General features: G+C 34.3%; 2 protein-coding genes across 2 annotated transcripts; both read right to left on the minus strand.

Moving 5' to 3' along the window:
• LOC109325478 (transcription factor E2FB-like) lies at positions 234–4,908 on the minus strand. The gene is made up of 14 exons (XM_019557878.1): positions 4,602–4,908; positions 3,318–3,507; positions 3,073–3,132; positions 2,843–2,928; positions 2,678–2,766; positions 2,533–2,587; positions 2,207–2,259; positions 2,058–2,108; positions 1,914–1,962; positions 1,675–1,740; positions 1,516–1,592; positions 1,152–1,368; positions 920–986; positions 234–777 (listed from the first exon to the last, which is right to left on the minus strand). The coding sequence occupies exons 1-14, from the start codon at positions 4,791–4,793 to the stop codon at positions 647–649; spliced, it is 1,383 nt and encodes a 460-aa protein (XP_019413423.1). The 5' UTR covers positions 4,794–4,908; the 3' UTR covers positions 234–646.
• Positions 6,526–12,047, minus strand: LOC109363506 (5'-3' exoribonuclease 3-like). The gene is made up of 23 exons (XM_019609769.1): positions 11,844–12,047; positions 11,539–11,644; positions 11,098–11,138; positions 10,789–10,977; positions 10,571–10,690; positions 10,394–10,468; positions 10,186–10,221; positions 9,943–10,113; positions 9,773–9,850; positions 9,523–9,672; positions 9,315–9,428; positions 9,074–9,169; positions 8,850–8,945; positions 8,666–8,736; positions 8,438–8,566; positions 8,273–8,349; positions 8,142–8,182; positions 7,977–8,051; positions 7,740–7,870; positions 7,496–7,594; positions 7,334–7,409; positions 7,189–7,244; positions 6,526–7,093 (listed from the first exon to the last, which is right to left on the minus strand). Exons 1-23 carry the CDS (start codon positions 12,021–12,023, stop codon positions 6,598–6,600), a joined length of 2,703 nt encoding a protein of 900 aa, XP_019465314.1. The 5' UTR covers positions 12,024–12,047; the 3' UTR covers positions 6,526–6,597.

A 14,379-nucleotide genomic window follows, 5' to 3' on the forward strand; every position in this document is an offset into this window, starting at 1 on the left:
AAATGATAAGACAATTACCAAGTGAAAAGAAGTAAAATGACAATAGAAACCCTTCCGTGATAAAATTAGGAACACATTTTGTCCCAAAAAGAGTGACACTCTATGAGCCACTTCTTACTAAATTTTTAACAAACATATTTGTCCAATCAATCAGAAAAACTAGCACATGGAATCATACACTTTTATAGGACAACAGATGTGAACCCAATAAAACTACACATTTAACCTAGTGTGCTGAATTGCACAAATTGCAGCTATAGAAAAGGGTGAATCTACCTAGGCATAATTTCAACAGTGTTTGCATTCCAATGTATGCTTTTATTGCTTTCCAAACATTGACGAAGAACTAAGTACACTAGAAATCCAATATTACTACATTACAATAATGTACAAGGATGGGTTCAGCAAAGCTGCAATATTTGTTTTTCTTGAACTACAAGTTTGCTTGATTATGTAAAAATTAATTGTGCAGCGAGTTAATTGACTGGCCACTCGGTTCCTCCGATGAGCTTGTTGGAGAAGCATTGAAAAAGCATCTTCATGGAACCTTCAATCCAACCTCTAGAGCCATGTTTAAGACAATTGGCTGGATGTCATAGGTTCTGGATGAGGGGAAAATATCACTCTCTGGAATCCTTTCGAAGCTTCAATCTCCAGTAGGGTTAGATGTCGAAGGGGCTTCACTTGCATTTGGAGGATGAATTGCGGCGGCAGCAAGCTCAGGAGTTGCATGATATTCTTGAAGTGTATTATCCAGTTCATTCCACTCAACTCCAGCTGTAAATGTATCAAGTTTCAAAACAACAAGCCAATTTCATTGTAATTTTAATAAACAGGAACTCACAAACCTCTCCCTCTTGGAGTGAGGGTTGTCATATTAAAAGAATAAAATGGAGGCTAAAGCATCCAGAGAGATTACATTCTGTTCTCCACATGTCTGTTATGCTAACATCAGCATCTGATAAAAGCCAGTAATCAGCATCATTCTGCAAATAAAAAGAATATTGTTCCAAATGAGCTCAAATACCACTTTCTTTTACTTAAAGCAAAACCATGCCTTTTGGAACTCAGATGCCATAAGATACACTCTTCCTTAGAATTTGCAATATAAGTATTCTCATCTATATATTTCAGACTGAGATGGTACATACATCAACATCTGAAGGAACAATCTTCATTATCCCACTCACGAAGTCCTGTGCGGTAGTAAAATCTGAACTAGGATCGTGACCATCTTGTCCCTGCACTTCTGTTCCTTTCCCTCTATCCTCTGCGGCCACTGTTGATTGTTGGTTGTTCAATTCTAGAGTGGATGGAAATTTGGGTGCAATATCAACATTAACCTCCTCAAACTTCTCTTCAAATTGACTAGAATGGATCATGAAAGTCAATTTTATTACATATGCAATCTTCAAGAATCATTCCTTCATATGCCATTTGCATCGGACTATGCAATTGTAACAAATGACAAGTGAGGGTAAATGATTATAGGACCACAAAAAAAAGTAAGCATACCTGACAAGGTAAACATCTATTGGACCCATTGTGCTTCTCAGGACTATCCTGTATCTCCTCTGGGGATAATCAGCAGCCTAATAGAACATGGGAAATTTGCATTGAGAAAGATGTGATACTAATGACTTCTATGCAACTTTGTCCACATTTTCAAATTACCTCATGAGGATCAGGAACCTCCAAAGTGGTGCCTTGTGGAGCTTTAATTGCTATCAAGGTTTCATTCTGAAAGTGGACAAGAAGGTTTAGTCAACAATAACCAAATCTTAGTCCTACTAAGTGGAGTGGGCTAAGAAGGTTTAGTCAACATTCAAAACAAAATTATATTGTAAGATTCAAAGAGAACAAAGAATCACAAAATGAAATATTTATTAACATGCATAAATGAAAAAACTTACATGGAAACAGGGCAAATTCTTTATATCTTCCTCGGTGACAAATAGCAACCTATGATGGTAAAAATAGAGAAGCACGTTAAATAAAGTTATGAACATAAAAATGAGGGGAAATGAAAGAAATATGGATAAAAGTAAAACCGATACTTCTCATTGTGTTTGTCTTCAGTAAGTTCTCGTAGTCTTTCTTGCATCTCCCTGCAATAATCAGCAAACACATTCAGTCACTAAATAGCAGACGAACAGGTCAATATTATTAAATAAAGAAGAATCAGCAAAAAACATAGCACCCAAACCTTATTTGTTCATCTAACCGCCGCTCCTCCATTGTAAGATTTTCAACTTCTGCCTGGAGATGAGAAACAACTAAATCAAATGACAACAAATTTCCACAACTAATATTACATCAAAAGTCTTAAACATGCAATACCACTATCTAATTGCAAAGTATATTACATGATTACTGAAATTCAAGTAAAAAACCCGTCCATTTATTTCAACCAAAATATAATAAAGAAGTCTTTCAGAAGAAAAGAAAAACAATTTTTTTTGGAGAACTGAACATAAATTGAACCTATCATCACTCCTTGTGAATTGTAAGAAAAAATTGGATCATTAGTACCTGTAAACTGCTAAAACACTCTTCAGCCTCCCCTGGTCTTGAGCCATCCAGTCCTCTGACCAATTCTCGAAGAGTTTATAAGGAGTTTCAACACTTAAGATAACAAATATAACAGCAATGACAAGCATATAGAAAGCACTCTTACTTCCATTGAATTCTGTTCTTGAGCTTCTTTTCTATAAGGCCGATCCCTTCAAGAACATTTGTTATATCATATATCCTCCTCTTTTGCACCTACAGATACAAACATAACACTAAGTAATCAAAATATACAACATGGAACCTTTAGATCAGACCAGAAAATATCAACCTCCAATGTGTCAGCAGCATTATTCAGATCAAGAATACCATCCTCTGCGCGTTTGATCAAATTGATGAATTTCTTTGTCAATGTACCTATTTTTTTGTAAATAAAAGACAGGATCATCAGAATAACATATAGACTCATCTCCGTCGAGTAAAGCAAATAATGAATTGAATAACAATGAAACCTTGAAGATCAACAATGAACTAATGAAGACATGAGCAATGCTGTGATACCTAAAGAGCTGTCATAACGATTTGGACCAGCAGGTGTGAGATTATTGCCTGAAGGAGAACCTGGCAATTTTAGAGGGGAAATAAGAAAAGGAGAGATGCTGCATGTTAGCTGTCAGCAATCTATTTTTCAACCAAAATGATGGTGTACCTTGTTTTCCTTTGGATATTTCCCAGAACCATAAATATAAAAGGTTATTATACACAGTTCAGAACATAATATTCACCAATGTAAAAGCTTATTATACCAATATTTGATCCAGGGGTTTGAGGTCCAAATCTATTGCATTTTGTAGGCCTAGAGGACTTGCCACCCTTCCCCATCTTTCCTGATACAGGTGTCTGAAGAGGACTATTAGCTGCATCAATAGATCCAGGATTCATCCTATCACCACAATCACCTGCAAAATCAGCCACTTCATTCTTCCGCTTCAATTTCTGAAATGTATAAAATTCATAGAAAAGATCATGTACAGAACTAGTTAGAAAATGTAAGATTCTCAAGTTAATTCATGTACCATTATCATCTGCCCATTATGAAAATCTATATGGAGCTTCACGTCATTGCAAGAAGGTAATTGCAAAGAGATATTTACTTATAATAATAACCACAAAACAACACACGTGAATGATAAATTGTCCATGCAAGCATAATTCAGTACTTGTTAATATGTAAGTAGACTTCTAAAATGAGGAAGGAAAAATGAAGCTTTCAACTGTATCTATGAGAATGGTCAGATCAGGCGCTATCCATTTTTACAAACTCAACTTGAAATATAAAACAAATAATTTTTTTGATCAAATAGTATGAATGGCACTGCAAGGAAATGCAACACCACTTCCACCAAGTGAGGAACATGTTGATGGAGTGCCTCATTTGGGGTCAAATAGTACAAGTGTGTGCTCTAAATACATACACACTTGAACATGTAAGTATATGATCATTCATGACACCAATTCTACAGTACAGTTAAATAGGTCCTCTAAATTATAGTTACATAGCTCACTCGCTTCTTAACCTACTTACAGGAGGAAAGCTTTGTAATAATAAAAAGATGCAAAGTGACAAACCATGGGCCTAAATAAACCATATATTGAGGTTGGACACAACATACCAGGTAACTATGCTCTAAATCACATATAAACACGTCTAGTGCCCTAAAAGCTGCTCCTCTAGTAGAAAATGGGAACACATCTTCTGTCCTACGATCTGTGTCGCTCCATGTGTCATCAATTGTGATTGGTCAGAAAAATACTTAATAATTAAACTTTATATATATATATTTCAACCGATCTCAGCTCATGCTACATGGAATTTACACAATTTGTGAGACAACAAATGTACTTCCGTAGAAAACCAAGTTACAATTCAGCTTCCAGAACTAAGTCACTGAGTAATTTCAACAAGTCAATAACTTATTATATCTTAAATTGAATAGATCCCGAGTACAATAAAGATAATGATAAAATACCAACAGCAGAAGATTAAAAATGTTAAAAAACCGAAAAAAGAAAACGTGACTAAAACTCACTCGAGATTTGACGACTATGACCTCGTCTGGTTGGGCAAAATCTCGGCGTCTGTCAGGGGCAAAGCGATGATAATATCCGCCAGCGACAAACGGCGGTTTCAATGAGGAAAACGGAAGTTTCCGTTTCATTGCGTGCATAATCTTCTCCGGCGGGTTAGCGGCGGCGTAGGGTGGCGGCGTTGTGTCCGACATCCACCTGCCGGAGATCGAGGATGGGGTAAGATCGATGAGGATTGGGTTGAGTGAAGAGGAATCGAAGGGTAGAGAGGGAATTGGGGGGAATCGAAAGGGTTGAGAGAGATACAGGTGTTTGTTTGGCAAGTGAGAAAATAAAAACGCGGGAGAAAATGAAAAGTGAATAGAAAAACGAGGGAAAAAAAGACCCGAGGGAATTTGGTTGGAATATAGTTGTGGACCGAGGGAACCAATCAATAATTCATAACTATAAATAAATTATAAAATTATAAAATGGAGTAAATTACTCCTATCTTTTTGTTCATACACAAACAACTCTTAATTTTGTACATATATTATATTCAATATCTCTACTTGAGATATGAGTGTAATTTTTAAACAAAAATATATAATGAGTATAATTAACTTCAATAAAATATGATATATTGTATAAACAAATTCAAATAGTATAAGAGTATTTCCGGCATCAAATTAAATCTTCATTCTTTTTTGTGTCATACACATTTTTTTATTTTATAATTTAATTCAACTTATCATAAAATAAGAACATATAATTTTTCTCACAATGAGAAATATCATTTTTATTCTTATTTGGGTCTCACAATATTTACTTTTTTCCATAACATATACGACACTTTCTCTTACTAATAGCAAGAGAGGTTTGTTAAGCAGAAAATAAGAATGATGGAGAACAAGGTAACAACCTTCTTATTCCATTAAAAACAAATAAACTTAAGAACGATCGTTGTGATTTTAAATTATCACTTTATTATTTTTAGTTTATTACTAAGTATATAATAAAAATGACATATCAGATAACAAAGTAACAAAGTTTCTTATTTAGTTAAAAACAAACTTAAGAGTAATCATTATGGTTGCTCTAAGAGTCATTAAAACTTTATTATTTTGGTTCATTATCAAATACATAACAATTTTAAAGAGATGTTGTTTAAATAACTCTTATATTATTTTGTTTGAACCAAAACAAAAATAATGAAGACACTTTGATTCTTTCACTCTTTAAATTTTTTCTCCACAATATTCAATATTTGTTTGAGTAAATTATATTTATCCATTTTTTTATATGATTACATTTATATCTTATACTTGACTAGTCAATATAATGAATATATAAAATTTGGGGTAGTTTACAACATATAGAGTAGGTATAATTTACTCTATATAATAACATGGACATGTAATCCCTAATCCCTATTTTTTCTGCCGAGTTTTATTGGAATTACTCAATATAATAACATACTTTTTATATCATATAAAAATACGATATTATATTAAAAACAAGCATTACAATAATTGAGTTTATCATTTATACGAATAATTCCAATACAATGAATTAACTTATTAATTATAGGTTCTAAAAAAAATCAATTAAAAGCTTTACACTAACTTTTCAACCTTAAGCAAGTTTTCAACTTTAAAATAGCTCTTGAGTTAGTTACACAGTTATGCTAATCATGTATGCTTAAAAGTTAAGCAAGCAAACAGTTACACTGATCTGGGTTTTTCTTGTAACAAAGAACTTACACAAAACTTGTTTTGATAGCTCAGTAAAGTTTGCAAAACAAAACAGTAAAATAACAGCACAAAATCAGCAAAAAACAAGTTCACTACATCCACATCAGCAACGTAAGTTGTAATATAATTGCTGGACACTTTGCACAGAATTTCTGCATACTGTGAACTTGTACCACAAAAATGGAACTAGACCAAACTAACTTCAAACAAAACCACTGCATCTAGATCAACATGGCCCCAACAACAAAAAACTATTTTTATACTTTTACCAACGATTTTGGTCCTTAACATGGAAAACCTTGGAACCACTCCTTTGAGTACTCATTGAGGTATTGTAACCATATTGACCTCTACCATAAGGCATGGTCCCAGAATGTGAACCTTGATGAGAGACATTGCCTGACTGATTAGTGAAACCACTTGCAGATGTCGGAAATTGCGTTCCACCATTAGGCCTTAACGATTGACTAGCATCAGATATTCTTACTTGCCTAAAGTTCTCAACATAAGGCTGAGATCTTCTATCTCTTATTGCATTAACATGATAAGGTCTAGAATCTTCATGTTGATGTAATCTCTCATTTTGAACCATATCAGTTCTTTTCATGTTGGTATTGTTATATGTCTTCCCTCTGCCAGAGCCCCATCCAATACCAGCATCTTTGTGAAGTACTTCAGAGGATGAATTTGCTGAAAATCTGCGAACTGGATTTTTCGCAATTGGAGAAAACTTTTGAGCACCCCAGTGCCGGTTAAAATTCCTGGTTTTATTCACAAGTAGGTCAATTAAGTTATGGATTTATATTACATGAAATGGATATAACAAAAGCACATATAATAAGCAAATATCACATACCACGTTCCTTTTTCATGCCACAATATTGTTTCCATTATGTCACCATCAGAAATTGTCTACATAACATTTCGGAATGCTTTTCCAGCTAATAAATACTTATAAAATCATTGTATAACAAATTTGATATTGGTTTCTATGATGTTACCTTTTCTGGAAGTTTTACACCGGATAATAAACGAGGAACTTGAGAACTTCCACGAGGAAGATTGTAACATAGACATCTGCAAAATAAACCAAATAATGATAGTACAACATAGAAAACGAAATGCTAATTATGAAAATGAATGGATACATTTTATTAACATACGGAACGTAATCTTCTTGTAAGTTGTCAAAAAACTTCAACTGATCACAAGGCTTTCCAACACACTCGTGGCACAGACTTCTGATCCACCCATTGTCCTTACTGCTAATCACAAAACGAAAAAACTATGCATTATTTCTAGCACCAGAAATACAGAAAAAGGTTCCATGATCATTTTTGCACTTAAAGTAGACAGAAAAGAATAGATGCAAATAATAACTCTAAGCATCCATCAAAATTGACCAACCTTCTGCAAGTATTTAACTTGAAATATGGATTTGGCTCTCGAGAAAGGGAGCAAATTTTTTCAGCTAGGATGCTATTGCTTCTGACAATCAAGGTATCAACCTTGACCGAATTTCTACTTGCTTCATTTTCCTGCAAAACACAACTTAGAATTTACATGACATTCACAAAATATTGGAAAGTGATGTGTGCAAAATACAATTGTGACAAGGATCAAAGTAAACTCAGTAATTCTTACAGATAAACCCTTATGGAGTTCTTTGGTTTCAGCTAAAAGCCGTGTTTCGTCTATGAATGGAAGTTTGCAGATACCCTTAAAGACACAAATAGCAATTATTTCCACCTGCATATATACTGTATGAATAACAACTTCACAAATATTCCAAGGGACATGAGAAAAAACCTGCCCCATAAAGCGCTTTCCTTCTGTGTCAAATTCAAAATCTAAACAAGCAACGACAAAATAAGAAAGAGTTAAAACAGCAGCAGACGAAAAATAGAACACAACCCTCAAAACAAGATTACAAACATCACCAAGAGGATAAAAGTCCAATATGTTTGATTCCTCACTTAGCATTAATTGAGAATAGGCACTTGGAAGTGCATGAGCACTGCCAAAGAGTCAAATCATTAAATTTTATCACGCAAAACAAAAACTATATCGATGAAATTAAACATTTCCGATATAAAAAATGGTACCTGCTTGGAGGAAGGACACTTAAGAGTTGATCAAAAGGTAAGAAAGGTTTCCCTACACTAAAATTTACTCTCACCTGGCCCATGCCCTTTAAGTCGGAAGCAAAAGGACCATAATTGTCAGGATAAAACCTGTATTTTGTAATCCTTATATGTCAATCTACATCGGTATGTTAGTATAAATACATGATAGAATTAATTAAGTTAGAACTTTAAACAACTTACACTTACCATGTCCAAGAAGGGACACCTGAATAATAGTATTGTAGAACCCATAAAAGTCCCTCTGTGTACTTCTGTAACTACAAGTAGATCAAAGTTTGTCATAACATTATGATTTTACAAAATCCCTGTGCTACAAAATAGAGAAAGGAAAAAAATGTGATAACCGATTAAACTGCAAGGAAACACTTACTATATCTTTCCTTTTGGACTCCATGTCAATAGATCCTTCCACCGAAAACTTCTCTTTATAGTATCTCTGTCTCCATCCAGTAGTGCCTAACTTTATCTGAAATTCACGGTAAACACACTAACTAATCCTATTCTCAATTTAAAAATTAACATTTTCCATATCCATTACCTAGAAATCTAAGCTAAAGGAAAAAATCAACCAATAAAAAATATAAAAGTATGTACCTTGTCGTGTGGAAATTTTCCAGTCTTAAAAAGGTCATTTTGTTCTATTATGCATGATTTCAGTAACTCTTTAAGATCCTTCGTGTTCTGAAGGAGCTGAAAATGAAAAACTATCATTACACACAACATTCAACTCTAAATAAGACAAATATACAAGTGAGAAAAGCAGATCAACAAAAGATGTTAAACGAAGTAAGTATGAAGACAAACACGGCAACTACAAAACAAAGATTCAACATACCTCATCATAGGAAGGAGATGAGTTATTAGAAGCCATATCCTTCTTAATGACAAGAGCACAATCCGAACTACTTTCATTATCATTATATGAGAAACAATGTTCCTTATCCTGTTCCTGTTTCGGGATAAGAATAAGAGAGTTTAATGAGCCCAAGGTTGTTTTAAAATTACAATGTGCATGTAAACTTTACATACATATTTAAACTTACAGCATCCTGAAGATCACGAATGAGCCTTCTCAATTTTCGCTCCCGAATTTCGGATCTTTTCCTAAAAATTTGCTCTTCATATGTCCCAACCATTAGAATAAACTTTTCAACTCTTGATAACTTAACAAAAGCAGCCTTCTTCTCATCAATCTGCTTTAACAGTATATGCTCACAATGAGTTATCATTAAACAGTACAAAAGTTAATTGCAACATATGTAATTATAAACAAACAAATCGCGAAACATTAACCTTGCTCATGTCAACAAGATATCCACCAAGTTTTTTGAACTCTTTCTTGTAAACAGTCATTAGTAAATCAATAGCCCCCTGAAAAGATTGAGAGCAACATAGAAAGTTAATTTAACAAAGTATTTATACCTCCCACTAACAATATCTAACCAAATATATATTGCAGGAACCTCATTAATTTCCAAAGTAGGCATCTTAGGCAAAAAATCATTTCCAGCAAAAAAGCACATGAATACAAGATCATCAATAATCTTCTCAAAATCAAATTTGAAGTTCTCCGGAGGATCTTCTATCTTCATATCAAGTTCAAGATATTCCCGCAATATCCATACGTGCATAAACTGCAACCACTTACATTCATAAGACTCACAATAACAACAGAAAATCTATCGAATATAAAATCATTATTATACCTGAAAAAGCTTAACACCCACTTGTGGTTGCAGCTCCTGATTACAGACATCATGCACACACCAAGAGAGATTAATAAAAAAAGGGTAAAATAGATTACAAATATGTAATTGCTACATCCATTCCTATATTATTTGTCTTAATTTTATAAGATCCTTTTCAACATAAGCTACACAAAATAGTAAAATCTGGAATTCTAGAGTTCAGTACTTCTGGTAGCACATCTCTGAGTATTGAAAAGTGTGGCTCATGAGTTGCCAGTGCAAGCATTATAAGATCAGCATCCTGCATTCAAAAATCAAAATTCAGAGCTTTATTGTATCTAAAATAAGCACTGTTCAAAAACTCTCCAGAGTAAAAAAATAAATTAAACCATGATATTCATACCAAGCCATATAAGCAATGTCTAGTGTTTGGATCATAATTAGGAACATTACGCTGTGCACATATGTAGGACATAATCTTATGTTCCCCTTCTCCAGGAACATTTGCATCAGAGAGAATTACCTAAACACAAATTAACATATTAAAAAGAGAAATAATAATCTACAACATTGATAATTATATAAGACATTAATAAATACAGTGAATTATGCAAATCATACCATAATATCCTTCCATGAATTAGAGGCTATCCTTGAAGAGATGTAGCTTTGAAGTGCCATTGAGAGTTCATGCATGAACTCTGTGCCTGGTGTGATAATATTTGAATCTAATAACTCAGATTCTTGCTTTGGAAGAACTTGTTTGCCTTTCCTTTCAAATTGCTTTCTGAGCCTATCTTCCTCAATTTCCTATAAAAACAAAAGCAAAATTAATTGTAAGTAAATAAATACCAACTCACCAAGCATAAGAAAAGGAAGAAAACCAATTTGTGGTGCTTAAGAATAAGAATAAGGGATGAAAACAAACACGGATCTCTGTTGATTCATTTTGGCCCGTGGTGCTACTCCATCTATGTATGAAAAACACAAAGCATTTCTAACTTCAAAACTGTTCCTTACACAATAAGCAAAGATAAAAGTGAAGTTACATGTTTTCTACTAGTACCCTATATCACTGGTGCATGTTCTTCTACCTAGTTAATGAACAATACCTTATGTAGCAAAGTAGACAAAGATTTACAATAATATCAAATAAAGTATCAAATAAGAATCAAGATCGTAAAAGCATGTCTCTAACCTTATCTCATTCCAATAAAATTTTAACACATAATAAATTTAACATGTATGTTTCCCACTACTCAAAAAAATTTAATAAGTGACATAATATCACCGACATGGTTGAAAACAAGGTTGGGGACAACTGATCTGCATTTAACATATAAGTAGGAGTAGTAAAGTTAAATATCTTACCAATAGCCATGTATAAGAGCTTGCGAGGCCTAACGATATTAACAAGTCGATCAATATATTTGAAAATGTTCTTCTTCACCTCTTCAATTGTTGTGGGTGGTGAACTCTGCATGACATTAAAATTTGGTGGAAATAGTTTATAAATAAATATACACACTCAAAAATAAAAACATAAAATATATATTTACGAGTTTGATTTTGGAGAGAAATTAACGAAAAAGAAAGGCTCTCCAATCTCTAAAATTTAACTCGCAAACCGAAACAATGAATCAAATGAAAAGTATAAGCAAGAGAGATTAACTAACATTGTCACCCTCAGGATGGAAACATGGATGAATGATCCCATTCACGTCTAAGTACAAGTTATCAAACTCAATGCCGTTTGGGTTTGGCATGTGAGTATCAGTGTTAACATCTTCTTTGGCTCTTACTACCACATTTGGATACTTGTTTACTAACCATATATTAAATGATGGAACACCCATATCTATTTGTGCTTACAGATTCTAACTTCAGATGACTCAAATTATTTCTGGTTTAGAGATTCATTTGAGACAAAATGGTTTCTATACTTTGCATGGGAAGAAGATGAAGCCAACCTAGATTTAAAAATGAATAACATAAAAAAGTCAAGAGTCGTCTTCATTATAGCACACTTTGGGAAGAATTTGTTGGGTTGTTTGGGTTGTTATTGAACAACCAAACCAGAACCAGTAAAGAAAGAAAAGATTCAGAAGATAAGGGAATTAGAGTTAGGAAGAGGAAGAAGAATCTAACAATGAATATTCATCAATCTTATTCAAAAGCAAATTGAAACTTTCCTTATATAGTAAATCTGCCATAACTGAATTTCAAACAGCTTTCCCAAAATGGCAAGTTTCAACTACCAACTACAAAAACAATCCTAATCAATTACAACTTGAATTAAAAGCTAATTTATCTCAACACTCTTCCTTAATTCAAGTTTGCTTAGTGATACCACACCCATTTTCTACTTCAATTCTTCAAAATGATCACCCCTCAATGCTTTTGTAAGTGGATCTGCAAGTTGATCCTTTGTATTGCAATGAATGATTTGAATTCTTCCTTTGTTGACCAAGCTTCTTAGGAAATGAAACCTCACTTCTATATGCTTGCTTCTCCCATGACTTACTGGATTTCTAGCCAAGTTTATTGCATAAACATTATCAGTTCGTAATTGCAGAGGAGCTGAGATTCTGGTTTTCAGCTCTGCAATTAGTTGTTCAAGCCAAACCAGTTGGCATGCTGCAAAACACCCTGAGATGTACTCTGCTTCACATGATGAGAGGGCAATTACTTTCTGCTTTGATGAACACCATGAGATAGGTGCTTCATTGATTAAGAACAGATAACCAGAGGTGCTCTTCCTCTCCACCAAGTCCCCTCCAAAATCAGAATCTGCATATCCAACAAGCTGAAGTTCTGGTTCTGATTCCTTTGTACCAAATGGGAAGAAGATTCCATGATCTTTGGTGTCTTTGACATATCTCAACACCCTCTTTGCAGCAAGCAAATGAGTTCTCTTTGGCTTGCTCATGAATCTACTTACTAATCCAACACCAAAGGCTAAATCAGGCCTGCTATTGCACAAGTATCTTAGAGATCCTATTATTTGTTTGAAGTTTATTTCCTCCACTGATTCTGCATTTTCATCCAATGTCAGTTTCAGATTGACCTCAACTGGACTGTTTGCTGAGTTGCAAGAGTCCATGTTAAATCTTTTTAGTATCTCCTTAGCATACTTGGTTTGATGCATCACCATCCCTGACTTAGTGTAGGCAAATTCCATACCTAGAAAGTAGCTCCACCTTCCTAGATCTGTCATCTCGAATTCAGCATTCATGACCTTCTTGAATTCTCCTATCCTTTCTGTGCTTGAACCAGTAACAAGTAGATCATCCACATATAAGCAAATGATCAAGATTTCTCCATCCTTGTCTTCCCTGACATACACTCCATGCTCTACCTTGCATTTCAGGAACTTTAGCTGGAACAAGAATGCATCAATTCTCTTGTTCCATGCTCTTGGTGTTTGTTTCAATCCATACAAAGCCTTATTCAACTTGTAGACTTGTTGTTCTTTTCCTTTTATCACAAAGCCAGGTGGTTGTTGAACATATACCTCTTCCATCAGAGGACCATGAAGGAATGCAGACTTCACATCTAGTTGAAACAGTTTCCACTCCCTGGCACAAGCAATTGCCACAACCAATCTTATGGTTTCAATCCTTGCTACTGGAGCAAACACTTCTGTGTAGTCTACACCTTGTTTCTGTAGGAATCCCTTTGCCACTAGTCTAGCTTTGTATTTCGAGATTGAGCCATCTGGATTAAGCTTCTGTTTGAAGATCCATTTTACTCCAATTTGATGCTTGCCTGCTGGAAGTTTTACTAAGGACCATGTCTCATTCTTCTCAATGGATCTGATTTCCTCACACTCATTGCTTTCTTCCATACATCTTGTGTCATTGCCTCAGCTTCATTAATTGGACATGCCTCAGCCATTAATGCTAGGTGGATTAATTCTCCATTATGGTTGATTTGATCATCAGTACACATCTCATAGTCTCTGAGTCTGCTTGGTATTGGTCTTTGTCTTTGTGATCTTGACACTTCTATCCCTTCTGCTACTGATTCTGAGAATTCATTTGTATCCTCATCAATTCTGTTCACAGACTCAACTTCAGGAACTAGTTGCTTTAGACTTGTTTGCATTTGTCTCCAATTCCACTTCTCATTTTCAAGCACCAACACATCCCTGCTGATCACTACTCTGTCAGTGATAGGATCTAGGAGTTTGTAGGCACCATTTGAGTGATA

Source organism: Lupinus angustifolius, chromosome LG13, assembly GCF_001865875.1.
Source record: "Lupinus angustifolius cultivar Tanjil chromosome LG13, LupAngTanjil_v1.0, whole genome shotgun sequence".
In the NCBI taxonomy this organism is placed as follows: Eukaryota; Viridiplantae; Streptophyta; class Magnoliopsida; order Fabales; family Fabaceae; genus Lupinus; species Lupinus angustifolius.

Bases quoted from the DNA above. Each gene is read 5' to 3' on its own strand.
- LOC109325478 (XM_019557878.1), bottom strand. From the start codon at position 4,793: ATGTCGGACACAACGCCGCCACCCTACGCCGCCGCTAACCCGCCGGAG. The intron at 3,508-4,601 runs GTGAGTTTTAGT...TATACATTTCAG, and splicing joins TCATAGTCGTCAAATCTCGA to AAATTGAAGCGGAAGAATGA. The intron at 3,133-3,317 runs GTATAATAAGCT...TAAAATTGCCAG, and splicing joins AACCCCTGGATCAAATATTG to GTTCTCCTTCAGGCAATAAT.
- LOC109363506 (XM_019609769.1), bottom strand. From the start codon at position 12,023: ATGGGTGTTCCATCATTTAATATATGGTTAGTAAACAAGTATCCAAAT. The intron at 9,851-9,942 runs GTTCCTGCAATA...CAATCTTTTCAG, and splicing joins CTACTTTGGAAATTAATGAG to GGGGCTATTGATTTACTAAT. The intron at 8,567-8,665 runs GTAAGTGTAAGT...TACAAAATACAG, and splicing joins GGTGTCCCTTCTTGGACATG to GTTTTATCCTGACAATTATG.